Below are 27,001 nucleotides of genomic sequence, written 5' to 3' on the forward strand. Positions count from 1 at the left end.
AAGAAACACCAGGAGGGTGTTAAGTCTTCCCTATGCTATCTAAAGAGAACACACACACATATATATTTGGCTGGAGTTACGCTTTAAAAAACGTACCTGTTCCGACTTACTTACAAATTCAACTTAAGAACAGACCTACAGAATGTATCTTGCTTGTAACTTGGAGAGTGCCTGCACTGGGACTTGAGTATCCATGGATTTTGGTAATCATTTAGGGTCCTGGAACCAAACCAGGGCAGATACCAAGGGCTCACTCTACTTTACTGTCTGAATGAGGAAAACAGTTCATTAATTCTTGATGGCGCGGACAAGGAATGCAGCAGTAATATCCAAAGCTCTCCCTCACTCTCTTCATGAAGCCAAACACACTCAGCTAGCCAAGGATTTCCTTTACAATGTTGCAGAACTCTTGTCCCCTGGCATTTCCTTCTGAATGACTTTACGCTCTCACTTTTACCCCCATTCAGATGACAACTCTTTCCTCCAACCCCTTACCATCCTCCAACATCTCCCTCCTCTTTTGAACACCAAGTCTTATCTACTGCAACATCGGGAGAAGAGTGTGAGAAAGGTATCATCGGGACAGCGGCTTGTTTCTCCCGATGATGTTGTTTCTACGGAAACGACCGTTTCTAATTATGGCAGTTCTTTCTGACAGATGATGTGAAATAGCACATTGCTGGAGAGCAAAGCACCAGATCACACACGCTCCCAGGATCTGCAAACTGAACCTTCACCAGCATGCAGGTGCTCCATTATTGGTGTCCTCGGCCATTGTTTTTCACGGGCTTTGTTTTGCCCAGGAGAGATTTCTCACTCAGGGACCTCAGCTGCGCATACACACAATGTCATGTGGAGAGGTGTTTGCTTCAGTAATGCACCTGGCATTTGGCCATGTACCATTACAGTCCTTCTTTCCCAGTGGAGTGCCTTGGGATCCTACCTTCTATGTCAGTAAATCTTTGGGCTGCTTACTTGCCTCTCTGCTTTCTTTGTGGTGGACTTATTTTAGAGTTGGGGACTCTGGCATCATCTAGTGGCCTTTCTGATGATGCTAGAGTCACAGTAGGCTTTCCCATAAAGCAGAGTGAGACCATGCATTCCATGCACACAAAAGGGCATCAAATGATTAGTTATTGATTTAGTTATTACTATATTTATACCATCAGGAATGGGGAGGGTACCCATGAATTTTCTTTTTCATGCATGCAAAAAACTAGCTTTGGATTGTGTGCGCTTTCTACTTGATAGATGTAAAGAAGTACAGTAGTTAGGCAATCCCTCGTTGTCCGAGTAGGATAGTCTTCCAAGATCAGTGTATTAGTGGGTCCGTAGGTGACTGTGGAGCCTTATTCTTGATCTGCATCTTCTCCCACAGTGAGGGCATCAGTTTCTCAGAGGCAACGCTGATGGAATCATTCCAGGAGTTGCATGTGACATCTGTAGACAGTCCACGCTTCGCAGGCATATAGCAGAGTTGGGAGGACAATCGCTTTATAATCAAGCACCTTGGTATCCCTACGGATGTCAAACACTCTCTGCTTTATTTGGAAAAATGCTGCACTCGCTCAGGTGGTGTTGTATTTCAGTGTCAGTGTTGACTTTTGTGTGCACTTTCTACTTGATAATGTAAAGAAGTACAGTGATACCTTGATTTAAGAGTTTAATTTATTCCATGACTGAGCTCTCAACTCAAATCACTCATGTCAAGGTGATTTTTGTACTGGGAGGGGCCTTCCCATTATATGCTCTTGAAGGTAACTAAAGTAGTGAAAAAATAGATAGAATGAAGGAAGACGGTTCTGTGCAGAACTCCAATCATCATCATCATCATCATCATCATCATCATCTATATAAATAAAAACGTAATGTTCGTTTGTGGGATTAACAGAACTCAGAAACCACTTGACGAGTTGACACCAAATTTGGACACAAGACACCTCACAACCCAATGTATGTCCTTCACTAAAAAAAATGATTTTGTCATTTGGAAGTTGTAGTTGCTGGGATTTATAGTTCACCTACAATCAAAGAGCATTCTGAGCCCCACCAATGATAGAATTGGGCCAAATCTCCCACACAGAACCCCCATGACCACCAGAGTGGGCCACAGCAAACTTGGCACACAGTTCTCCCATGACCAACAGAAAATACTGGAAGGGTTTGGTGGGCACTGTCCTTTGGTTTTGGAGTCGTAGTTCACCTACATCCTGAGAGCACTGTGGACTCAAACAAGGATGGATCTGGACCAAACTCTACACAAATACTCAATATGCAAAAATGTGAACTCTGGTGGAGTTTGGGGAAAATAGAATCTTGATATTTGGGAGTTGTAGTTGCTGGGATTTGTAGTTCACCTACAATCACAGACCATTCTGAACCCCACCAACGATAGAAGTGGGCCAAATCTCCCACACAGAACCCCCATGACCACCAGAGTGAGCCACAGCAATGCTGGCAGGGTTGGCTAGTCTATATAAATAAAAATGTAATGTTAATTTGTGGGATTAACATATCTCAAAAACCACTGGACGAATTGCGTCCAAATTTGTCCACAAGACACTTACTAACCCAAGGAGTGACCATCACTAAAAACAAATGATTTTGTCATTTGGGAGTTGTAGTTGCTGGGACTTATAGTTAAGTTGCAATCAAATAGCATTCTGAACTCCACCAATGATAGAATTGAACCAAACGTGGCACACAGGACTCCCATGACGAACAGAAAACACTAGAAGGGTTTGGTGGGCCTTGACCTTGGGTTTTGGAGATATAGTTCACCTATGTCCAGAGATCACTGTGGATTCAAGCAATGATGGATCTGGAGCAAACTTGGCAAGAATATTCCATATGCCCAAATATGAACACAAATGGAGTTTGGGGGAAATAGACCTTGACATTTGGGAATTGTAGTTACTAGGATTTACAGTTCACCTACAACCAAAGAACATTCTGAACCACACCAACAACAGGATTGGGGCAAACTTCCCACACAGAACCCCCATGACCAACAGATAATACATAAGGCCATCCAGTCCAACTCCCTTCACAAGGGCAAGAAAATGTAAACAAAGCCCTCCTTACAAAAAGCCATCCAGCCATAGATATAGATATAGATATATATGATTCACACACAGAGAGATATAGTATCATAGATTTGAAGGGGACCCCAAAAGAAGGACAATGATATGTTGCATGTTCCAGAGTAGGCAAATCAGACAATTTTCACATCAACACTGACAAAGACACAGCAATAATGACTTGTTCTGAAACGCTACCTGTCCTAATTGGCCATATTGGACTAGACGGTTCCATGGACCGACTCTCTACAACAGTGTTTCTCAACCTGGGGGTCGGGACCCCTGTGGGGGTCGCGAGAGGGTGTCAGAGGGGTCACCAAAGACCATCTGAAAACATAGTATTTTTTGTTGGTCATGGGGGTTCTGTGTGGGAATTTTGGTCCAATTCTATCATTGGTGAGGTTCAGAATGCTATTTCATTGTGGGTGAACTATAAATCCCAGCAACTACAACTCCCAAATGCTGAGGTCTATTTCCCCCAAACTCCACCAGTGTTCACATTTTGGGATATTGAGTATTTGTGCCAAGTTTAGTCCAAATCCATCATTGTTTTAGTCCACAGTGCTCTCTGGATGTAGGTGAACTACAACTCCAAAAATTCAAGGTCAATGTCCACCAGACCCTTCCAGTATTTCCTCTTCATCATGGGAGTTCTGTGTGTGAAGTTTGGTTCATTTCCATCATTGGTGAACTTCAGAATACTCTTTGATTGTAGATGAACTATAAATCCCAGCAACTATAACTCCCAAAGATCCGCCTAGTCAAAGCCATGGTATTCCCTCTAGTCACCTACGGATGTGAGAGCTGGACCTTAGGGAAGGCTGAGCGAAGGAAGATCGATGCTTTTGAGCTGTGGTGCTGGAGGAAATTGCTGAGAGTGCCTTGGACTGCGAGAAGATCCAACCAGTCCATCCTCCAGGAAATAAAGCCCGACTGCTCACTGGAGGGAAGGAGACTAGAGACAAAGTGGAAGTACTTTGGCCACATCATGAGGAGACAGGAAAGCCTAGAAAAGACAATTATGCTGGGGAAAGTGGAAGGCAAAAGGAAGAGGGGCCGACCAAGGGCAAGATGGATGGATGGCATCCTTGAAGTGACTGGACTGACCTTGAGGGAGCTGGGGGTGGTAACGGCCGACAGGGAGCTCTGGCGTGGGCTGGTCCATGAAGTCACGAAGAGTCGGAGATGACTGAACGAATGAACAACAACATAACTCCCAAATGACAAAATCATTCCCTCCAACCCCACCATTATTCAAATTTGGACGTATTGGGTATTTGGGCCATATTTGGTCCAGTGAATGAAAATCCATCCTGCATATCAGATATTTACAATATGATTCATAACAGTAGCAAAATTACAGTAATGAAGTAGCAACAAAAATAATGTTATGGTTGGGGGTCACCACAACATGAGGAACTGTACTAAGGGGTCACGGCATTAGGAAAGTTGAGAACCACTGCTCTACAAGGACTTCCTAGATTATCTTCTAATTTTTCATAGTGCAATCCTGCCTGTCTCACCTAAGAAGCATATTTTTGGGAAAGAGAAGGGGAACGGGCAACTGGGTTTGGCAATTTAGTGCCTTAGAGAAGGTCTTGTCCTCCCAACGTCATCTGTTCAGCAAGTCATTTTTCCCCGCAATCATTCTTACCTAAAACAGATATTAAAATGTATAAGCAATTGCAAAGTAAATAAGATTAATTGCAAAAGCAATTATTATAGAGCAGCTGGGTGAACAATTACTGACTCCGGCATAATTAGGCTCGCAGCACAGGGCTGCTGGAAATAAATCAGATCCACGGGCACCAGCTCTTCCTCTTCAGGATTTGTGGAGTCGGTCCCCTGTTACCGCAACTCATCTGCATTTGATAGCCGCTGGACTTGGACAACTAATCAAGCCGTAATTGGCTATTTACTTGACATGCTGAACAGGTTATTAGTATTGCAAAGGCAATGCACATCTTTTAATTTATCGCCACATATGTGAACGCACATCTTTTGGGATACTTGGCTGCACGACGAGAATATCATTTATTTAGGTCACAGCAACCAAACGATTTCATATATTTCATTGCAAAATGTTTGACGGGGACATTCTCAAATTTTGTCAGACATCGAGGCTTCCTGGGTCAAAGCAAAACAATGGCTTGAATCTGACACAAGGGCCAAATTCTTTCTAAATGGGGGAAGAGAAGGGCCAAAGGGTTTTGCTAACATATAAAGCCATTGTTTACAAAAGTGCTACTTGTTTTCTTCTTTCTTCCTCTCCCTTTCCCCTTTTTCATGTTGCCATAGGCCAGCAGAGCTTTGGAAAGTGATTCAGTGTAATTCCTGTCTGCCAGGTGAATTTTGAATACCTATCTACCTGTCAAAATCTACCTGTCAATGTGTCTGTTAGTACCACAAAGGCTGTTGCTAGGTGAAGTGGCCTTCAGTGAAGTCACTGGATTGGCTGTTACTAGGTTAAAATGTGTGTGTGTGTGTGTATTTCTGTGTGTGTCTGTTAGTACCACAAAGGCTGCTGCTAGGTGAAGTGGCCTTCAGTGAAGTCACTGGATTGGCTGTTACTAGGTTAAGATGTGTGTGTGTGTGTATCTCTGTGTGTGTCTGGTTGTACCACAAAGGCCGTTGCTAGGTGAAGTGGCCTTCTGTGAAGTCACTGGATTGGCTGTTACTAGGTTAAGATGTGTGTGTGTGTGTGTGTGTGTTTGTACCACAAAGGCTGTTGCTAGGTGAAGTGGCCTTCAGTGAAGTTACTGGATTGGCTGTTACTAAGTTAAGATGTGTGTGTGTGTGTGTTTGTACCACGAAGGCTGTGGCTAGGTGAAGTGACCTTCAGTGAAGTTACTGGATTGGCTGTTACTAAGTTAAGATGTGTGTGTGTGTGTGTTTGTACCACAAAGGCTGTGGCTAGGTGAAGTGGCCTTCAGTGAAGTTACTGGATTGGCTGTTACTAAGTTAAGATGTGTGTGTGTGTGTGTTTGTACCACGAAGGCTGTGGCTAGGTGAAGTGACCTTCAGTGAAGTTACTGGATTGGCTGTTACTAAGTTAAGATGTGTGTGTGTGTGTGTTTGTACCACAAAGGCTGTGGCTAGGTGAAGTGGCCTTCAGTGAAGTTACTGGATTGGCTGTTACTAAGTTAAGATGTGTGTGTGTGTGTGTGTGTGTGTGTTTGTACCACAAAGGCTGTGGCTAGGTGAAGTGACCTTCAGTGAAGTTACTGGATTGGCTGTTACTAAGTTAAGATGTGTGTGTGTGTGTGTGTGTGTTTGTACCACAAAGGCTGTGGCTAGGTGAAGTGGCCTTCAGTGAAGTTACTGGATTGGCTGTTACTAAGTTAAGATGTGTGTGTGTGTGTGTGTTTGTACCACAAAGGCTGTGGCTAGGTGAAGTGGCCTTCAGTGAAGTTACTGGATTGGCTGTTACTAAGTTAAGATGTGTGTGTGTGTGTGTTTGTACCACAAAGGCTGTGGCTAGGTGAAGTGGCCTTCAGTGAAGTTACTGGATTGGCTGTTACTAGGTTAAGGTGTGTGTGTGTGTGTCTGTATGTCTCTGTGTGTGTGTGTTTGTACCACAAAGAATGTTGCTAGGTGAAGTGACCTTCTGTGAAGTCACTGGATTGGCTGTTACTAGGTTAAGATGTGTGTGTGTGTGTGTGTGTGTGTTTGTACCACAAAGGCTGTTGCTAGGTGAAGTGGCCTTCAGTGAAGTCACTGGATTAGCTGTTACTAGGTTAAGATATATATGTATGTGTGTATGCGTGTCTGTATCTCTCTGTGTGTGTGTTTGTACCACAAAGGCTGTTGCTAGGTGAAGTGGCCTTCAGTGAAGTCACTGGATTGGCTGTTACTAGGTTAAGGCGTGTGTGTGTGTGTGTGTCTGTATGTCTCTCTCTGTGTGTGTTTGTACCACAAAGGCTGTTGCTAGGTGAAGTGACCTTCTGTGAAGTCACTGGATTGGCTGTTACTAGGTTAAGATGTGTGTGTGTGTGTGTGTGTGTATCTTTGTGTGTGTCTGGTTGTACCACAAAGGCTGTTGCTAGGTGAAGTGGCCTTCAGTGAAGTCACTGGATTGGCTATTACTAGGTTAAGATGTGTGTGTATCTGTGTGTGTGTCTCTCTCTGTGTGTGCTTGTACCACAAAGGCTGTTGCTAGGTGAAGTGGCTTTCTATGAAGTCACTGGATTGGCTGTTACTAGGTGAAAATAAATACATATGTCTGTCTGTCTATCTATCTATTGCTGGTCTGTTTGTACTACAAAAGCTGTTGCTAGGTGAAGTGACCTTCAGTGAAGTCACTGAATTGGCTATTACTAGGTGAAGATATGTGTGTCTATCTGTCTGTCTATCTATCATGTTGGTTTCTTTGTACTACAAAGGCTGTTGCTAGGTGAAGTGGCCTTCAGTGAAGTCACTGAATTGGCTGTTACTAGGTGAAGATATGTGTGTCTGTCTATCTATCTATCTAATCTATCTATCATGTTGGTCTCTTTGTACTACAAAGGCTGTGGCTAGGTGAAGTGGCCTTCTGTGAAGTCTTTTGAAATTATTTCGTGTACAGTGGTCCCTCGCTACTTCATGGTTCACTTTTCGCGGACTCGCTATTTTGCGGTTTTTCAATATGGACTGAAGAGCGTTTGTCTGTATGGAGAGGCTGTGGATAAAGCTGGAGCCGAGGATTACGTGAACAACACATTCAAGGAGGATTAGTGTATAAATGTGTGGGGAGGGCTTATAAAGCCCTAAAAATAAAATAATGTATAAATGCTAAAATAAATATAGCATTCCTACGCGGATTTTCACTTTTTGTGGGTGGTCTTGGAACGTAACACCCGTGATAAGTGAGGGGACACTGTACTCCATTATCCAGTGTATGTTTGCTATATGATCCCTTAGTGCAGTGTTTCTCAACCTTCCTAATGCCGCAACCCCTTAATACAGTTCCTCATGTTGTGGTGACCCCCAACCAGAAAACTATTTTCATTGTTATTTCATAAATGTAATTGTGCTACTATTATGAATCGTAATGTAAATATCCAATATGCAGGATGTATTTTCATTCACTGGACCAAATTTGGCGCAAATACCCAATATGCCCAAATTTGAATACTAATGGGGTTGGGGGGAGGAACTGGTTTTATTATCTGAGAGTTGTAGTTGCTCGGATTTATAGTTCATCTACAATCAAAGATCATTCTGATCTCCACCAATGATGGAACTGAACCAATCTTGGCACATAGGACTCCCATGACCATCAGAAAATACTAGCATGGATCTTGAGTTTGGGAGTTGTAGTTCATCTACATCTGTGGACTCAAACAATGATGGATCTGGACCAAACTTGGCACAAATACTCAATATGCCCAAATGTGAACACTAGTGGAGTTTAGGGGAAATAGACCTTGGCATTTGGGAGTTGTAGTTGCTGGGATTTATAGTTCACCTACAATCAAAGAGCATTTTGAACCCACCAACAATAGAATTGGACCTAACTTTCCACACGTAACCCAGATGACCAAGAGAAAATACTTTGTTTTCTGATGGTCTTCGGTGACCCCTCGGACACCCTCTTACGACCCCCCCAGGGGTCCCGACCCCCAGGTTGAGAAACATTGTCTTAGTGCCTCTTCCTTTCCTGAATCCAGCCTGAAAATCTGACACTTCTTGAAATTTGAGCTTCATTTAGTTTGCATGGGAGATTATTGCATTTCCTAGTGTTCCCTTTCTTGGGAATTGGAATGTATATGTTTCCATCTGTCTGCAATTCTTTTTGTTTTCTGTCTTTGTTGACAGATTAAAATTAAAGTAGGCTCTGGCTCTACTTTATTATTTAAGCCATTGCTCCTAGCGATTTATTTCTCCCAAGTGCTTTGAGTATCATTACTACTAGTTTACTTTCTGAAACTGTACCTTGTGAAGGCGGATCTGGCCAGGGTGGTCCATGCCTTAGTCACTTCCAGATTGGATTACTGTAATGCACTCTAAGTGGGGCTGCCCTTGAAAATGGCCCAGAAATTTCAACTGGTCCAATGGGTGGTGGCCAGGATGTTAACTGGTGCTCCTTACAGAGAGAGGTCAACCCTCCTGTTTAAGGAGCTCCATTGGCTGCCGTTCATTTTCCGGTCCCAATTCAAGGTGCAGGTGCTTACCTACAAAGCCCTAAACGGTTTGGGACTCGCCTACCTGCGTGACCACATCTCTGTATATGAACCCACACAATCTCTTCAATCATCTGGAGAGGCCCTGCTCGCGATCCCACCTGCATCGCAAGCGTGATTGGTGGGGACGAGGGAGAGGGCCTTCTCAGTGGTGGCCCCTCGACTCTGGAACTCACTCCCCAAGGACATCAGGCATGCCCCAACATTGGCAGTCTTTAGAAGGAGCTTGAAAACGTGGTTGTTCCAGTGTGCCTTCCCAGAATAAGGAAACTCCAAGCAATATGTCCCAAATGCACATTTCTAGAGATCTAGAATTGCCTGCATGCTCCACCTATCCCTAAAATATCTATCCTATTTCACCTGATCATGCCCAGCACTTTTTAAAGATTTTAATTATTACATTTGGCCCTGCCACTCTTTTTAATGCACCGCAGTGTTATTGTTAATGTTTTTGCTTGCTTATGAGTTTGTTGTTATTGTATTGTTGTTGTTGTGTTTTACTGATGTATTTGGGCTCGGCCTCTTGTAAGCCGCACCGAGTCCTTCGAGAGATGGTAGCGGGGTATAAATTAAGGATTATTATTATTATTATTATTATTATTAGTATTATTATGTTCCTAAAATCAGGTTCTTTATGAAACAACTTTTTTTCTTAGAGAAAATGTGTAGTAATCTATATAAATAAATATGTGTTTTTGAAAGAGGCTTGTAAATATGCATTGTGGGGGAGTCTCTTAAAACGCAGCACGCTTTTATGTCAAATAAGCACAAAATAGGATTGGGAGAAAGTTGCAGGGTTCAAAGCCCAGTCCCGTTTCCATTGGAAATAAATGTTACTGTTAGTCTGCAGGAATCTGCTGTGAAATCCAACCATGGATGTTAATGCTTTGGGGCTTTGTAATAAAGGCTAGATGTGTTTTAACAGTTACGAGGCGTAACATTTCCTCGTTTGTGTGTGACAGCAAAAAGGGAATGCGCTCTCCTTGGATCGCGGTGGGCGCGAAAGAACTCCCCGGCCTCAAGCGGCGCGGCTTTTCTCTTCCCTGTAGGTCTCTTGATACTCCTCCTGCTTCATAAATACAAATAGGTTTCCTGTTTTCTGAACAATGCAACACGAGAGCTAGCCGTGGCAAAAATTGGCTCATTTAAATCCCAAACTCATAAAAATAACCGGCTGATGAAAAATGGAAATGATTCTCCAGGCCCCAACACCGTGCCAGTTTCTATTAATGTTACATGAGTTTCTCTGTGTACTGGAGGCACATCAATATCTCCTGCGGAGGACATTTTCCTTAGCATCAGGTATCTTTGTAGAGTTTTTAACACACACACAAACACACACACACACACACACACACACAAATTAATAAAAGGAGGTACCATTCATTTTATTCAAAGCTGACAAACACACTCCGTTTTGAAAAATGTTTATGCTTAATTCCTCCAATTTCCCATAAACTAAATATCCATCATTATATTCTAGCTAATTAAATATCTGGGTTGCTATGAGTTTTCTGTTCTGACGTTTCACCCACATCTATGGCGGGCATCCTCTGAGGTTGTGAAGTCTATTGGAAACTACCGGGCTTTAGCACAGCTGGTTAATCACCACCAGCAATACATTTTGCCAATTGAAAGGTTGGTCGTTCGAAACCCGGGTTGGGGTGAGCACCTGAACTTCTGGGGAAGGCTGTCTGACCATGTTCCAGAAGTAATATCTCCTGACATTTCACCCACATCTATGGCAGGCATCTTCCGAGGTTGTGAGGTCATTTGGAAACTACCGGGCTTTAGCACAGCTGGTTAATTACCATCAGCAAAAATCTTACCAATCGAAAGGTTGGCCGTTCGAAGCCCGGATCGGGTTGAGCACCTGAACTTCTGGGGAGGGCTGTCTGACTATGTTCCAGAAGTAATCTCTCCTGACGTTTCACCCACATCTATGGCAGGCATCCTCCAAGGTTGTGAGGTCTGTTGGAAACTACCAGGCTTTAGCACAGCTGGTTAATCCCACCAGCAATACATCTTACCAATCGAAAGATTGGCTGTTCGAAGCCCGGGTTGGGGTGAGCACTTGAACTCCTGGGGAGAAGTATTCCAGAAGTATTCTCTCCTGACATTTCACCCACATCTATGGCAGGCATCCTCCGAGGTTGTGAGGTCTGTTGGAAACTATCGTGCTTTAGCACAGCTGGTTAATCACCAGCAGCAATACATCTTACCAATCGAAAGGTTGGCCATTCAAAGCCTGGGTTGGGGTGAGCATTCGAACATCTGGGGAGGACTGTTTGGCCAGAAGTAATCTCTCCTGACATTTCACCCACATCTATAACAGGCATCCTCAGAGGTTGTGAGGTCTGTTGGAAACTATCAGGCTTTGCACAGCTGGTTAATCACCAGTAGCAATACATCTTACCAATCGAAAGATTGGCTGTTCAAAGCCCGGGTCAGGGTGAGCATCCGAACTTCTGGGCAGGCTGTCTGACCATGTTCCAGAAGTATTCTCTCCTGATGTTTCACCCACATCTATGGCAGGCATCCTCAGAGGTCGTGAGGTCTGTTGGAAACTACCGGGCTTTAGCACAGCTGGTTAATCAACACCAGCAATACATCTTACCAATGGAAAGGTTGGCCGTTTGAAGCCTGGATAGGGGTGAACACCCGAACTTCAGGGGAGGGCTGTCTGACCATGTTCCAGAAGTGTTCTCTCCTGACGTTTCACCCACATCTATGGAAGGCATCCTCTGAGGTTGTGAGGTCTGTTAGAAACTACCAGGCTTTAGCATAGCTGCTTAATCACCAGCAGCAATACATCTTACCAATCGAAAGGTTGGCCGTTCGAAGTCCGGATCGGGTTGATCACCTGAACTTCTGTGGAGGGCTGTCTGACCATGTTCTAGAAGTATTCTCTCCTGACGTTTCACCCACATCTATGGCAGGCATCTTCCAAGGTTGTGAGGTCATTTGGAAACCACCGGGCTTTAGCACAGCTGGTTAATCCCACCAGCAATACATCTTACCAATTGAAAGGTTGGCCATTCGAAGCCTGGGTCGGGATGAGCACCCGAACTTCTGGGCAGGCTGTCTGACCATGTTCCAGAAGTATTATCTCCTGACGTTTCACCCACATCTATGGCAGGCATCCTCAGAGGTTGTGAGGTCTGTTGGAAACTACCAGGCTTTAGCACAGCTGGTTAATCACCAGCAACAACACATCTTACCAATCGAAAGGTTGCCCGTTTGAAGCCCGAGTCGGGGTGAGCATCCAAACTTCAATCCTGCTTTACTGTCCACCTAAGTAGTTCGAAAACAACTCTGAGCTGTGAGTAGAGAAATTAGACACCGCTTAAGCAGGCAGGTATTTTAGGGCACCATAAAAGAAATATCAGAAAATGCCGGCGATCAAAGGAAGGAGGAAATCTGTGATCAAGGCTCTTCATCATAGAGAATGGAACAACAGCACTCCCTTGTGGCTGGAATCAAATACAACCTCCAGGATGCCAAAGTTGGGAAAAATGCCAACATAATATCTCTATCTGTTGTCTTTCCTGTTTGTTTAACGGCATTGAATGATTGCCATGTATGTGTTCTCTGATCCACCCTGAGTCCTCTTTGGAGTGAGAAGGGTGGAATATAAATTCTGTAAATAAATAAATAAACTAGGCAAGTGGGGTTTATATATCTGTGGAATGTCCAGGGTGGGAGAAAGAACTCTTGTTTGTTGGACGCAAGTGTGAACGTTGCAATTGACCACCTTGATTAGCATTGAATAGCCTTGCAACTTCAAAGCCTGGCTGCCTCCTGCCTGGGGGAATCCTTTATTGGGAGGTGTTCACTGGCTCTGATTGTTTCCTGTCTGGAATTCCCCAGTGTTTTGAGTGTTGTTTTTTATTTACTGTCCTGATTTAGCGGTTTTTTAAAGTACCGGTAGCCAAAGTTTGTCATTTTCTGGTTTTCCTCCTTTCTGTTGAAATTGTCCACATGCTTGTGGATTTCAATGGCTTCTCTATGTAGTCAGACATGATACTTGTTAGAGTGTTCTCAAATAATAAGCTGTGTCCAGGTTGGTTCATCAACAATGGATCTCCCCCAGGCAGGAAGCAGCCAAGCTTTGAAGCTGTAAGGCCAATGCTAATCAAAGTGGCCAATTGCAAAATTCACTCTTGCCTCCAACAGACAAGAGTTCTTTCTCCCACCTTGGATTTTCCACAGATATATAAACCCCACCTGCCAAGTTTTCAACAGACCTGGGCAACATCCTTGCAGACGACCAATTCCCTCATGCCAGAAGCAACTTGCAGTTTCTCAAGTTGCTCCTGACACACACAAAAATGACCATATAGTCTGGAAAACTCACAGCAATTGATTCTGGCTATGAAAGCCTTCGAGAACACATTAATTAAATATATTTCAATATATTCTAACTATCTTATTCTTCTTTGAAAGTGGAACTTTGTGAATATTAGTCTCGGGGAACACCAAAAGCCCACTTGCATCGAGATCATCGAACGCCTTCAAATTGTTTTCCATTTCTAACCAATGTTTTTCCCCCCATTTTAAAAAAAATGCATCTCATTGCAAGCGAGAAGGTTTGCCTCTGAGTAGACATATCTAGGACTGAGCTCTCGGGGGAACCGAGAAAGGATGAATCAATGAACAGAAGGGAGGCAGCAGCTTCAGGTCCAAAAAAAATGGGAACATGAGAACAGGATGGGAGCCAGGAACAGATAAGCTTATGATTCCCGACACAATGAACGCCAATAATCGTTTTGGGAAATTTGCCACAAGACAAGGGCATAGCATGGCTACTTTGCATCAGCATCTAACTCACCAGAAGGCACCGTCATCATTCCAATTCCATTTTTGAAGAATTACACTGAACGGGATTAGCGAGGCCACCCCCAAGGCATTTGGGTGCTCTGGAGCAATTCTGGCCATTGTCCAGAATTGCCTGAAATGCAATGCCAGCAATTTGTAGAGCCATTTGCCTAATAGTTTGAAATTTTTTGAGCTCTGTGCCCATATTTATCTTTTAATGCAGCAGCCTATTTGGCGGCTTGGCTTGAAATGTACAGAGCATTCAAATGCTGGCACTGAGGATAACTCGTTCAGACTGAAAAATGGGAAAGGAAGTGGTCGTTATGCATTTTTAGCCAGCTGAAGCCAATCCTTCTGGCTTTGAATGGACTTTTCTCTTAGGAGGAGCCATGATCTGGCATTAGGAGCTTCATAACTGAACAAACAGGCATGTTGAGATGGAGAAAGTCTCATCTTAACTACAGCTATTTCACACCCAGCTCAAGAGAATGAGATGGTGAAACTGATTTTATTTATCGTACTAGATGTCCCCTGCCAGGCGTTGCTGTGGCCCAGTCTGGTTGTCTGGAAAATAAAGTAATTAGAAAGCATTGTGGCGGACCAGCGAGGCAAGACAGCAGTTAAAGAGTTAATTTAAGGTCTTTAATGTCAATTAACACATGAAAAAGGGCTCTTAAAAGCAGAGCAATAAACACAAAAGAGCTTGCAGCCAGCAGGAATGTAAATAAACAAAGGTCCAAGCAGTCAGCTCTGCGAAAAGGAAAGCAATGATAACACAGTCAATTCCGAAGTCCAAACAAATCAATTTATTATTTATTTATTTATTTATTTATTTATTTCTGTTGCTTATACCCCGCCCTTCTCACCCCCAAGGGGGGACTCAGGGCGGCTTACAAAAAGAAGGCACAATTCGATGCCTTATCCAAATACATACAATTATAAAACAATTACAATAGTTAAACAATTAACGAATTAAAAACATCAGTATATAACACAATAACACAACAATAAACAGTCTCATGGTCAGTGTCTCGAGTTGCATAGGTCCAATAGGTTTCGTCATTATTTGCCCATCATTATGGTCTTTCTTTTTTAGCTGCCAGAATTTCCAAAAGCCTGGTCCCACATCCAAGTTTTCAGCTTTTTCCTAAATGAGAGAAGGGAAGTTGCTGATCTAATCTCCCCGGGGAGTGAGTTCCACAGGTGGGGGGCCACCACTGAGAAGGCCCTGCTCCTCGTCCCCGCCAGTCTCACTTGTGATAAAGGCGGGGTCGAGAGCAGGGCCTCCCCAGAGGATCTTAAACTCCGAGGTGGGATGTAGAGGGAGATCCGTTCGGACAGATACACTGGGCCAGAACCGTATAGGGTTTTATAGGTCAAAACCAGCACCTTGAATTGTGCTCGGAATTGGATCGGCAGCCAGTGGAGCTGGCATAACAGGGGGGTGGTATGCTCCCTGTATGCCGCTCCGGTGAGCAATCTGGCTGCCTCCCGCTGGACTAGTTGGAGTTTCCGAGCAGTCTTCAAAGGCAACCCCACGTAGAGTGCGTTGCAGTAATCCAACCGGGATGTGACAAGAGCATGGACCACTGTGGCCAGATCCGACTTCCCAAGGTACAGTCGCAGCTGGCGCACAAGTTTTAATTGTGCAAAAGCTTTCCCGGCCACCGCTGTATTCAGCATGAGGAGCGGTCCAACGAAGTCACAAAGCGATAAGCAGGAGCGTAGAGTGGTCAGGCAGTCCAAGGGTCAGGGCAGGAGATAAGACTCACGATTCCAATTTCGGCAAGGTCGTCAGCACAGTCAGGAAGCCACGAAGCTGTAAGCAGGAACTCAAGGCAAGAGTTTAGGAACAAGGCACATGGAAACACAACACTTTGAACTCTGCAACTAGACTGCTCCCAAGCTACTCCTTAAATGTCATCAGAGTCACTGGATTCACCTCCAGGTGCATCCATTTCCACAGGTGAATCACGACTTCTCCATTGCTGCCATTCTGCACTTCGGACTGCATCTTGCGAAGCAGTATCTGAAACCCAAGTGTCTGTGAAACCATGGAACTCATCGCTGGAAGTTGGAGCATTAACCACATCTAACACTTCTTGGACCGTGGTCCAATCCAGCTCTTCATCCTCGCTGTCAAACTCTCCGCAATCTGCTACATCTTTAAGCCGTTTGGAAATAGATTCCCCATCACTGTCTGAGCTGCGTGCTACTCACTTTACACCACGGTAATCCTCCACCTCCATTTCCTCATGAGTAAACCCCTCAAAGTCTTCCTCATCCGTAGGCTCTAAGAACAATTCCCTAATGCACTTCAGCTGTTGCTGAGCATCTTCCTCTTCCAAGCCTCGTTTCCTTCTACTAACACTAGTAGTTACATGAGGCAAACGCTGAGTTACAACACGTTGGTTTCTAATATATATAGTGTCTTTATACTTGTGGATAAACAGTGTTTCTTGCTGTTTCTTTGTCAGTGTTGATGTAGAGCAGTAGTTCTCAACCTACCTAATGCCGTGACCCCTTAATACAGTTCCTTACGTTGTGGTGACCCCCAACCATAACATTATTTTTGTTGCTTCTTCTTAACTGTAATTATGATATGGTTCTGAATCGTAATGTAAATATCTGATATGCAGGATGGATTTTTATTCACTGGACCAAATTTGGCCCAAATACCCGATATGCCCAAATTTGAATACTGGTGAGGTTGGAGGAGATTGATGTTGTCATTTGGGAGTTGTAGTTGCTGGGATTTATAGCTCACCTATAATCAGAGAGCTTTCTGAACTCCACCAACGATGGAATTGAATCTTACCTGGCCACACAGAAATCCCATGACCAACAGAAAATGCTAGAACGGCTTGGTGGGCATTGTCCTTGAGTTTGGGAGTTGTAGTTCACCTAAATCGAGAGAGCACTGTGGACTCAAACAATGCACGAACACTCAGTATGTCCAAATGTGGACTCTGGTGGAGTTTGGGGAAGTTGGGAGTTGTAGTTGCTGGGATTTATAGTTCACCTACAATCAAAGAGCATTCTGAACCCCACCAATGATAGAATTAGGCCAAACTTCCCACACAGAACCCCCATGATCAACAGAAAATATTGTATATTCTGATGGTCTTCGGGGACCCCTCTGACACCCCCTCGCGACCCCCCCCCCAGGGGTCCCGACCCCCAGGTTGAGAAACACTGATGTAGAGAGTGTCTGGTTTGCCTACTCTGGAACAGGCAACATATAATTGTCCTTCTTTAGGGGTCCCTTTCAAATCTATGATACTATATCTCTCTGTGTGTGAATCCTATCTATCTATCTATCTATCTATCTATCTATCTATCTATCTATCTATCTATATCTATGGATTGATGGCTCTTTGTCAGGAGAGCTTTGATTATGTTTTCTTGCCTTGGTGAAGGGAGTTGGACCTGATGGCCTTAAGTATTTTCTGTTGGTCATGGGGGTTCGGTGTGGGAAGTTTGCCCCAATTCTGTCGTTGGTGGGGTTCAGAATGCTCTTTGATTGTAGGTGAACTATAAATCCCAGTAACAACAAGTCCCAAATGTGAAGGTCTGTTTCCCCCAAACTCCATCAGTGTTCATATTTGGACATATGGAATATTCATGCCAAGTTTGGTCCAGATCCATCATTGTTTGAGTCCACAGTGCTCTCTGGATGTAGGTGAACTACAACTCCCAAACTCAAGGTCAATGTTCAACAAACCCTTCTTGTGCTTTCTGTTGGTCATGGGAGTCCTGTTATGCCACGTTTGGTTCAATTCCATCATTGGTGGGGTTCAGAGTGCTCTTTGATTGTAGGTGAACTATAAATACCAGCAACTACAACTCCCAAATGTCAAAATCAATTTTTTGAGTGAAGGACATACATTGGGTTGTTAGGTGGTGGAGGCTCCTTCTTTGGAAGCTTTTAAACAGAGGCTGGATGGCCATCTGTCAGGGGTGATTTGAATGCAATATTCCTGCTTCTTGGCAGAATGGGTTTGGACTGGATGATGGCCCAGGAGGTCTCTTCCAACTCTTTGATTCTATGATTCCACGGAGCACACTTTGTGAACCACTGTCATAGAGGATGCACTTGAATAAACCCCATGCCCTGTTTTCATGATTTCCTGTACTCCCAGCTTGATAAATTTAGGAAGGGATGATTTTCCAGGTTTCCTTTGCATTCATTTTGTTATCTCCAGTAAACTGTAAAGAAAAAAAAAATGTAGTGCCAGTTGGAAGAAATCCCAGATGTGCAATCCAACATGAAAACAAGGCAGCAGAGACCTCCTCTACACCAGCGCCGCTCTTGTTAGTTCTACTTAAAGTTCATTGCTCTTTTTTGCTCAGGTTCTTTGGTCATTTTGCCATTTCCGTAGACCAGTTCTTATGGTGCAAGTGACCTAATTTCATTTTTCCAACAGGCTATCCATAAGCAGCGGCTCTCCTGCAGAAGTGAATAACAATGGATCCGATGAATACTTCCATTCTGCAACTCATGCGGAGCAAACGTTCCGCAAGATGGAGAATTACCTTCAGCAGAAACAACTATGTGACGTCCTCCTCATTGCTGGAGACCACAAGATCCCTGCTCACAGGTAAGTGTTGAGACTGGTCCTTTAATTTCTCACCTTTAATTGAAATTTATATATATATATATATATATATATATATATAGAGAGAGAGAGAGAGAGAGAGAGAGAGAGAGAGAGAGAACTTACTCATTTATCAAAAAAGCTCATTATTTGAGGCAAATGGAAACATTGTTGGTTGGGTTAACAGTGCGCTCTGGATGTAGCTCAAGTACAACTACTATAAATCATGGTCAGTTCTCCCCAAAGCTCTTGTTCAGTTGCTGATCAATTCCTCTGTTTATTGTGTGCCATGGGTAAGGATAGGAAAGGGTTAAGGAAGAGGAAGTGGGTGGGGTCATGCAAATTCCACAGAAATGGAGAGAGAAAGGAATCATGGGACGACTCCCATGGAAAAACAAACACCTAAGATGAAATTATCTCCACATGAAAGTCTTCATTTGGGTGGGGGGCAGTATGGTGTTTGTGGAGGACACTGGCAGGGTTTGGGCTACGTGTTCATGGTGCTCACTATAACCTGCAATGTCAGTGGAGGGAGTGTTGCAACCCAGAGCAGGAAACAAGACCCTAAGATAACAATTCACCACACTTTACTGTAGGAAAAAACAATCCTTTTTTATTGATGAAAAATGGTTTCAAAATAGAGGAAAATGCAAAGTCAAAAAGCCACAGTAAAAATCAGCAATCAGAAATGTCCATGAACTAGATCAAAAACCCAAAGCAACACTGTAAAATCCTGGAACCTGTTAGCAATCTACTAACCGTACTTGGAGCACTAGAAGCCTCTTGGGATGAAGGCCTTGGGAAATGGGAGATCTGCCAAAGTAATGCCTCAGTCTAAAACGATGCCTGATCTAAAGAGTCAACCCGGCGAGAGGCACTTAAAGCCGAGGAATCTGTTTTGTGACACGCCTCCAGGCTTTGAAGCCCTTGTTTCTTTTTTTTTCAATCTGGCTGACCTTCACAAACTCTGCAATTCACCCCTGTTCTGCCAGATCTGTCCTCTTTTATCCTCATTAAGGATCCCAGGTGTTAGCTTCTCTGGAAAGCTAGAAGGGAGTGAAACATTCTCATGAGAATGTGTACTTTCACTTTCCAAGCCTGCAGGAGTTTCTTCTACACTGACCTCAGAATCAACATTTTCATTAGCATCAGGAAGTACATTTTCAGTTGCATCAGGAAACACAATCAGAGAATCAGGTTCAGGTTCAGGTTCATACCCAGGCTGAACCCCAACAGGGAGGGACATGGGTGTATCCTGGTCAGTGGGAACTATAGCTGTTTGTGGAGGCGGGAGTCTTTTGGTGTAAGTGGACACCTCTGTCACTTGTTTGATAAAAAAAAATGGTCCAAAACTCATTTCGGATGTGGGGGGCACTGGTGGTTCGATTCTAAAGTCAATTCCGATTTTCACAGAAAAAAATGTTCAAAACTTTTCGAAACTTCCGAGACTTCCGAATCCTTTCGTTAATGGTTTGAAAGTGTTATTTCCTGTTTCATTGGGTGGTTGTTTTACTCCAGAAGTGGGGAAAAGCAAGTGGAGGAAATTCCTTCCTTCTTTGGTTTAAAACTGTCTTCTCTGACTTCAAAACTGGCTTCTCTGACTTGATCCAAGGCCAGGGACCAAAAGCAGGAAAAAGCTGAATCCTTTCCGACTCACTTCATGAGTCGTAACAAAAATTGTGGAAAAACTTCGGAAGGGCAAAGGGACTTCTATTTTTTTTTAAAAAAACTTCAAAATCATTTTGAAAAGGTAATTTTTCTCCAAATTTATTCTGAATTACGAAGATTCCGATGGTACCTAATCATTCCTATCCACATTTTCACTTTTATTGTGTGTGTGTTTGTGTGTGCCTGCATTGGCTACTCAAAGGAGAAGGTTTAACTGGTAGGAAGGTTGCCAGTGAAGCAAAACAGCTCTCTGAGAGACTATTAAATGACTTAATCACTCTTTGCTTGTGACTGCAGAGATGCGTAACACTCCAATCATAGGCCAAAGGAGTGCTATTCCATGGTCACAATGCATCAAAACAAAACAACTGAGGCAAGACACACAATTACTGAAGGCTGATGCTGTTCTCTGTATTCAAAGCTCATGCTCACAAAATCCCTCTCTTCCTAGGCTGGTTCTGAGCGCTGCCTCTGACTATTTTGCTGCCATGTTTACCAATGATGTCTGCGAGGCCAAACAAGACGAGATAAAAATGGAAGGTGTGGATCCTGATGCACTCAAAGACCTTGTGCGATATGCCTACACAGGTAAACCTGAAGTCTTTTTCTTTGTGGTGCTGACACTCTATGGTCCAGTTGAACACCCAGTCATTTGAAGAAGATAGAGCATCACTCCTTCTCTTTCCAATGGGATGTGACACCAAACAAGCTACTTTTAGTTGTATTTTGATTTTAGCAAGCCATTGGTTTCTAGTCATACTTTGAAGGTATGGATTCAAGTCTCCAAAGAATTATGAATGATCTTGAGTTAAGTATCTCTCGTTTGGACTTTCCTCCTGAGGACAGTTTTGGAGACTCATGGGAAAAAAGGTGGGATAGAACTGTGACATGTACATGGTCCCATATTTGTATAATTTCTTCCACTGCTTTTGGTGCATCTACACTGTAGAATTAATGCAGTTTAACATCACTTTAACCCCCATATCACCGTGCTATGAAATCTTGGGAGTTGAAGTCTGGTAATGCACCGTCGGAAGCCGTATAAAATTACATCTCCCATGTTTCCATATAATTGAGCACAGCACTTCAAGTGAAGTCAAACTGCATTCGTTCCACAGTGTAGATGTGTCCTCTGTCTCATAGCTCTGTCTGGAAAGATATGTAAAGACTGAAACATTCTGAAACTTGGCAGACTTAAAGTCATAAATGCTTCCTACAGGTGCGCCAAATTTTATCCTGATCGCTATAAAAATGCCAGAGAAATAAGCCTTGAATTTTTTCCCCATTGCTGTAAATGGAACAAATCTGAAAACAGTGACAAAACTTCTGAGAATTGGATTACGAAACGAAATGGGACCCCTCTGAATCTTTACGAAATGAATCAGGGGCCACCTGAATCTCTGAAATGAATTAATAATCAGATTTCAGTTGGTTTGCACACCATATATATATATATATATATATATATATATATATATATATGTGTGTGTGTGTGTGTGTGTGTGTGTGTGTGTGTGTGTGTGTTTTAATGACCCACAGGTATCTTGGAACTGAAAGAAGACACCATTGAGAGCTTGTTGGCTGCAGCTTGTCTCCTCCAGCTTTCGCAAGTCATTGAGGTTTGCTGCAACTTTCTCATGAAGCAGCTCCATCCTTCCAACTGCCTAGGGATCCGATCCTTTGGAGATGCTCAAGGTTGCACAGACCTCTTACAAGTGGCCCATGTGTACACTATGGTGAGTATTGAGACAACACAGTGTCTAGAGAATTGGTTCTCAACCCTCCTAATGCCGCAACCCCTTAATACTGTTCCTCATGTTGTGGTGATCCCCAACCATAAAATTGTTTCTGTTGCTACTTCATAACTGTAATTTTGCTACTGTTGTAATCATAATGTAAATATCTGAGATGCAGGATGTATTTTCATTCACCGGACCAAATTTGGCACAAATACCCATTACACCCAGATTTGAATACTGTGGAATTGGGGGTGGTGGTGGTGGGGTATTTTATCATTTGGGATTTGAAGTTATTGGGATTTATAGTTAACCTACAATCAAAGAGCATTATGAACTCCACCAACGATGGAATTGAACCAAACTTGGCACACAGAACCCTGGAAGGGATTGGTGGACATTGACCTTGAGTTTTGGAGTTGTAGTTCTCCTACATCCAGGGAGCACCGTGGACTCCAAGAATGATGGATCTGGACCAAACTTGGCACGGATACTCAATATGCCCAAATGTGAACACTGGTGGAGTTTGGGGAAAATAGACCTTGACGTTTGAGAGTTGTAGTTGCTGGGATTTATAGTTCACCTACAATCTGATTGAATGATAAAATTGGGCCAAACTTCCCACACAATTGGCACTCCCAAGACCAACAGAAAATACTGGAAAGGTTTGGTGGGCATTGACCTTGAGTTTGGGAGTTGTAGTTGTAGTTCACCTACATCCAGAGAGCACTGTAGTGAAGTGATTTGAGTATAGGAACATGACTCTGAATATCAGGTTTAAAATCCCTGCTTGCCATGGTAACCTGTTAAGTGTTACGTTGTGCAAGTCACATTCCCTCAAAATGAGAGGAAGGCAAAAAGTAAATCCCCCTAAGCAAATCTTGGTAGGAAAACCCTGCAATAAGGTCACTTTGGGTTGCCTTAAGTTGGAAATGACTTGTGGGCACACAACAACAAGAAGATGCTGTGTCCATTTCTGGGCACCACAATTGAAGGAAGATGTTGACAAGCTGGAATGTGTCCAGAGGAGAGCAACTAAAAGGATCAAGGGTCTGGAGAACAAGCCCTATGAGGAGCAGCTTAAAGAGCTGAGCATGTTTAACTTGCAGAAGAGAAAGCTGGGGGAGACATGATGAGGGCCATGTATCAAGATGTGAGGGGAAGTCAACAGGGAGAAGGGAACAAGCTTGTTTTCTGCTTCCCTGGAGACTAGGACGCAATGGAACAATGGCTTCAAACTACAGAAAAGGAGATTCCACCTCAACATGAGGAAGAAATTCCTAACTGTAAGAGCTGTTCAGCAGTGGAACTCTCTGCCTGGAGTGTGGTGAAGGCTCCTTCTCTTGGAGGCTTTTAAACAGAGACTGGATGGCCATCTGTTGGAGGTGTTTTGAATGCAATTTTTTGCTTCTTGGCAGGGGGTTGAACAGGATGGCCCACGAGGTCTCTTCCAACTTTATGATCCTGCTCTCTATATATGTACTAGCTGTACACGCCACGTGTTGCTGTGGCCAACCTTCCCTCCCTCATTCTCTCCTTTCTTTCTTTCTCTCCTTCCTTCCCTTCCTCTTTTTCTTTCCCTTCTTTCTTCCTTCTCTACCTGTTTCTTTTCTCACTTCCTTTGTTCTTTTCCATCTTTCCTTGTCTCTTTCCTTCCTTCCTTCCCCCCTTTCTCTCTTTCGTTCCTTCTCTCCTTCCTTCCCTCTCTCTTTTGTTTCTTCTTTTCCTTCCTTCCTTCCTTCCTTCCTTCCTTCCTTCCTTCCTTCCTTCCTTCTCTACCTTTCTTTCGTTCCTTCTTTCTCTCTCTCTTTCTTTCTTTCTTTCTCTCTTTCTCTTCTCTTCTCTTCTCTTCTCTTCTCTTCTCTTCTCTTCTCTTCCCTTCCCTTCCCTTCCCTTCCCTTCCCTTCCCTTCCCCTTCCCCTTCCCCTTCCCCTTCCCCTTCCCCTTCCCCTTCCTTCCTTCCTTCCTTCCCCCTTTCTGTGTATATGTGCTTTGTGTGTGTATATATGCATATATGTGTGTATATATTTGTGTATATATGTGTGTTAGTGTATATATGTGGTTTTACGCATGCGTTGTAATGTATTTTTTTGTTTTTTGACTTTTAAAGTCCCTTCCGCTGTGTTTTCCAGTGTTTTTATGAGTGATGGTCACTCGTTGGTCTGATACGTGTATTGTGTCCAAATTTGGTGTCAATTTGTCCGGTAATTTTTGAGTTATGTTAATCCCACAAACGAACATTACATTTTTATTTATATAGATGTTTTTGTGCATTGGAATATTTGTTCCTAACAATTCAAAGAGATATGTAGGTATATCAGTATAATAATTGAGAAACCTAATTGCCTCGCTCCCTCCTTTACATTGTGCCTATGCAATCAATTGGAGACCCCTCTCGCTAAGTGTTTGCCATTCTGGTAGTGTGTTGGTACGGCTGTACCAGGAGCTCCAACTTTATTTTCTTTCTGTTATCTGTTTTGCAGTCATAGGGCAGGCCTCCTGTCCATCACAATTAAGCTTTGGTTCCGCCCCTTGTTCTGGGCTCTGGGAGGAGAAGAAGCCATTTTTTTGGGCAGTCCCACACACGGTAGCTAAGCTATAGGATGTAGACCAGCTCGTCCCGTAGAAAAGCTTCCTTTCTCAATAACCATCCAGGGAAAAATAACATCCGGGGATACAGAAGCAGAAATTCCAGGAGAAAGGTCCCAAAAGCTCTGGCTGAGAGCTCACAGCCTCTCAGCCTCACAGCATCAGAGGGAACAGCCCAGAAGTTTCTAAGAATTCTCGAAGGGAGAACAGCATTACAGGTCCACGAAACTCCAGCTGAAATATCTTCAAGCCTCGGCTGGTAGGTCTACTCAATACCCAGACACATTTGGAGTTGGTAGTAGGTCCCACACCGATGAGGCATAGATAGAAAGCAGCCTGGGAGAGGTTAAAAAGGGTTTTTCCTACAGAGAAAGTTTAGTTAGTCAAAGTCAGGTACCAGTCCATTGAGGACTAGACTAAGAAAGCCTTGAAGTGTTGTTTGAACCATTGAAGATTTGTTGTTTGTTCCATAATAAAGACTTTGTTGCATCATTAAAGACTCTAAAGACCATCACTTCAGAAAAATCCCTGAGAACCTCTCTTTGAGGCCCCCTGGCTTCCCACTTGGCTTAAAGTATACGTCCTATAGAAAAGTATAGCTGTTACAGGCCCAGCGCGCGACAGAACAAGTAGATACCAAATTTTAACCAGCATTGCAAGAATTTTCACCCTTGCTATATCCAGTGAAAACAAGCTGCTTGATATAGTATAGTCCACTCTGCCTTCTGCTGCAAGATTTGCATAGTTCCCTGTAAAATGGTGAGATGGGGAGTGCTGAGAAGAAGGGCTCGTTTGCACGACTCCGTTTAATTTGGAGAATTTTTAATCTGCAACTAAGCTAATTGATTGGTCGCACCAATCCAACACAGGCATGCTTTTCCGTTCAATGCCTTTCTTTCCAAAGGGCAAAGGGTGGGCTTCTCCAACGCTCTGTTGCAAGATGATAGAGGAAAGCACAGCTAGATCCCTTTTCATGACCCAATAAAGAGACCTCGGTCGAAGGAAGGAATATGCACTGTTCCTTTGAACGGATTTAAATGCCTTTGGTGGCATGGAAATTGCAGCCGCATTAGGAGCAAAAATAGGAAGGACGGAGTAGGTTGGGCAGCTGGCAGTGGAGACAATTAGGAGGAAGAAAAGGCATTTTCGAAGAGAGCATGCTAGCCCATTGCTAATTCAAAGCGGAGGAAAGAATAACCAGGCTGCCAGGTGGGCAAAGAGAGCTCGCTGTGAAGCTAAATAAGGGTATAAATATTTCAGTGGAGAAGGTCTAGAGGAGCCTCTCTCTCTGCTCCTTCCAATGAATGAAAGAGGGAACAATTACTGGGCTCCCCGCCTGAAATGGAACGGATGGGAGGATGGGGAGAAGTTCAAGCCGATGCATTGTTAACATTCGAAGAAGATGAAAAGCCCTGCGAAGCCCAGGAGGAAGACTTCGGTGGTTTTGAAGCCTGCCGATGGGGCGCATCCAGATGGCACGCCCCATCATTGACTTTTTATAACTCTGCGGGTGAGTTGTGTGCCGTGTGAGGCCCTGGTTGTGCACTGCATAGGCCCTCAGAAAACATTGTAGAGCTGCAAGTGCCATCTTTAGTAGAACAACCAGAAGCAAGCTTACTTACTTAGGAGATTTCTCATTCAGTTCTTGTGGGTTTTTTCGGGCTATATGACCATGTTCTAGAGGCATTTCTCCTGACGTTTCGCCTGCATCTATGGCAAGCATCCTCAGAGGTGACCTCACCTCTGAGGATGCTTGCCATAGATGCAGGCGAAACGTCAGGAGAAATGCCTCTAGAACATGGCCATATAGCCCGAAAAAACCCACAAGAACTGAGTGATTCCAGCCATGAAAGCCTTCGACAATACAGATTCCTCATTGTCTGAGTATATTGGCCTTCCAAGTGTAGTGTCTTGGTGGTGGATATATAGGTAACTGTGGAGACCTATTTTTGACCCGCATGCTCTTCCACAGTGAGGGCATTGGTTTCCAGGTGGAAGGTGGTCCCAGTCACGGTTGGTTTGATGCGCCGTCCTCTTGGCACATTTCTCCATTTTGTCCTCCATTCATGGCTCTTTGAATTCTGCAGTACTGCTGGTCGCAGCTCACCTCCAGTTCTTCACAGTTCTTGGTGTCTAGGCCACAGTTCTTAAGGTTAACTTTAAACCCACTATTAGCCCCAGCTTCTGCTAACCTAGCAGTTCAAAAACATGCAAATGTGAGTAGATCCATAGGTACTGCTCTGGCAGGGAGGTAACGGCACACTTTGCAGTCATGCTGGCCACATGGCCTTGGAGGTGTCTATGGACAACACCAGCTCTTCAGCTTAGAAATGGAGATGAGCACCAATCCC

At 43.7% G+C, this 27,001-nt stretch overlaps 1 protein-coding gene across 1 annotated transcript in view; it reads left to right on the forward strand.

Annotated features, from left to right (window-relative positions):
* Positions 1-27,001, forward strand: part of KLHL4 (kelch like family member 4) — a 73,150-nt gene that overhangs the window by 20,953 nt on the left and 25,196 nt on the right. The window contains exons 2-4 of the mRNA XM_060756396.2: positions 18,487-18,660; positions 20,777-20,913; positions 21,865-22,061. Of these exons, the coding sequence (XP_060612379.2) occupies positions 18,487-18,660; positions 20,777-20,913; positions 21,865-22,061 (508 nt within the window). The remainder of the gene's footprint in view (positions 1-18,486; positions 18,661-20,776; positions 20,914-21,864; positions 22,062-27,001) is intronic.

The sequence above is a fragment of the Anolis sagrei genome, chromosome 10 (genome assembly GCF_037176765.1).
Source record: "Anolis sagrei isolate rAnoSag1 chromosome 10, rAnoSag1.mat, whole genome shotgun sequence".
In the NCBI taxonomy this organism is placed as follows: domain Eukaryota; kingdom Metazoa; phylum Chordata; class Lepidosauria; order Squamata; family Dactyloidae; genus Anolis; species Anolis sagrei.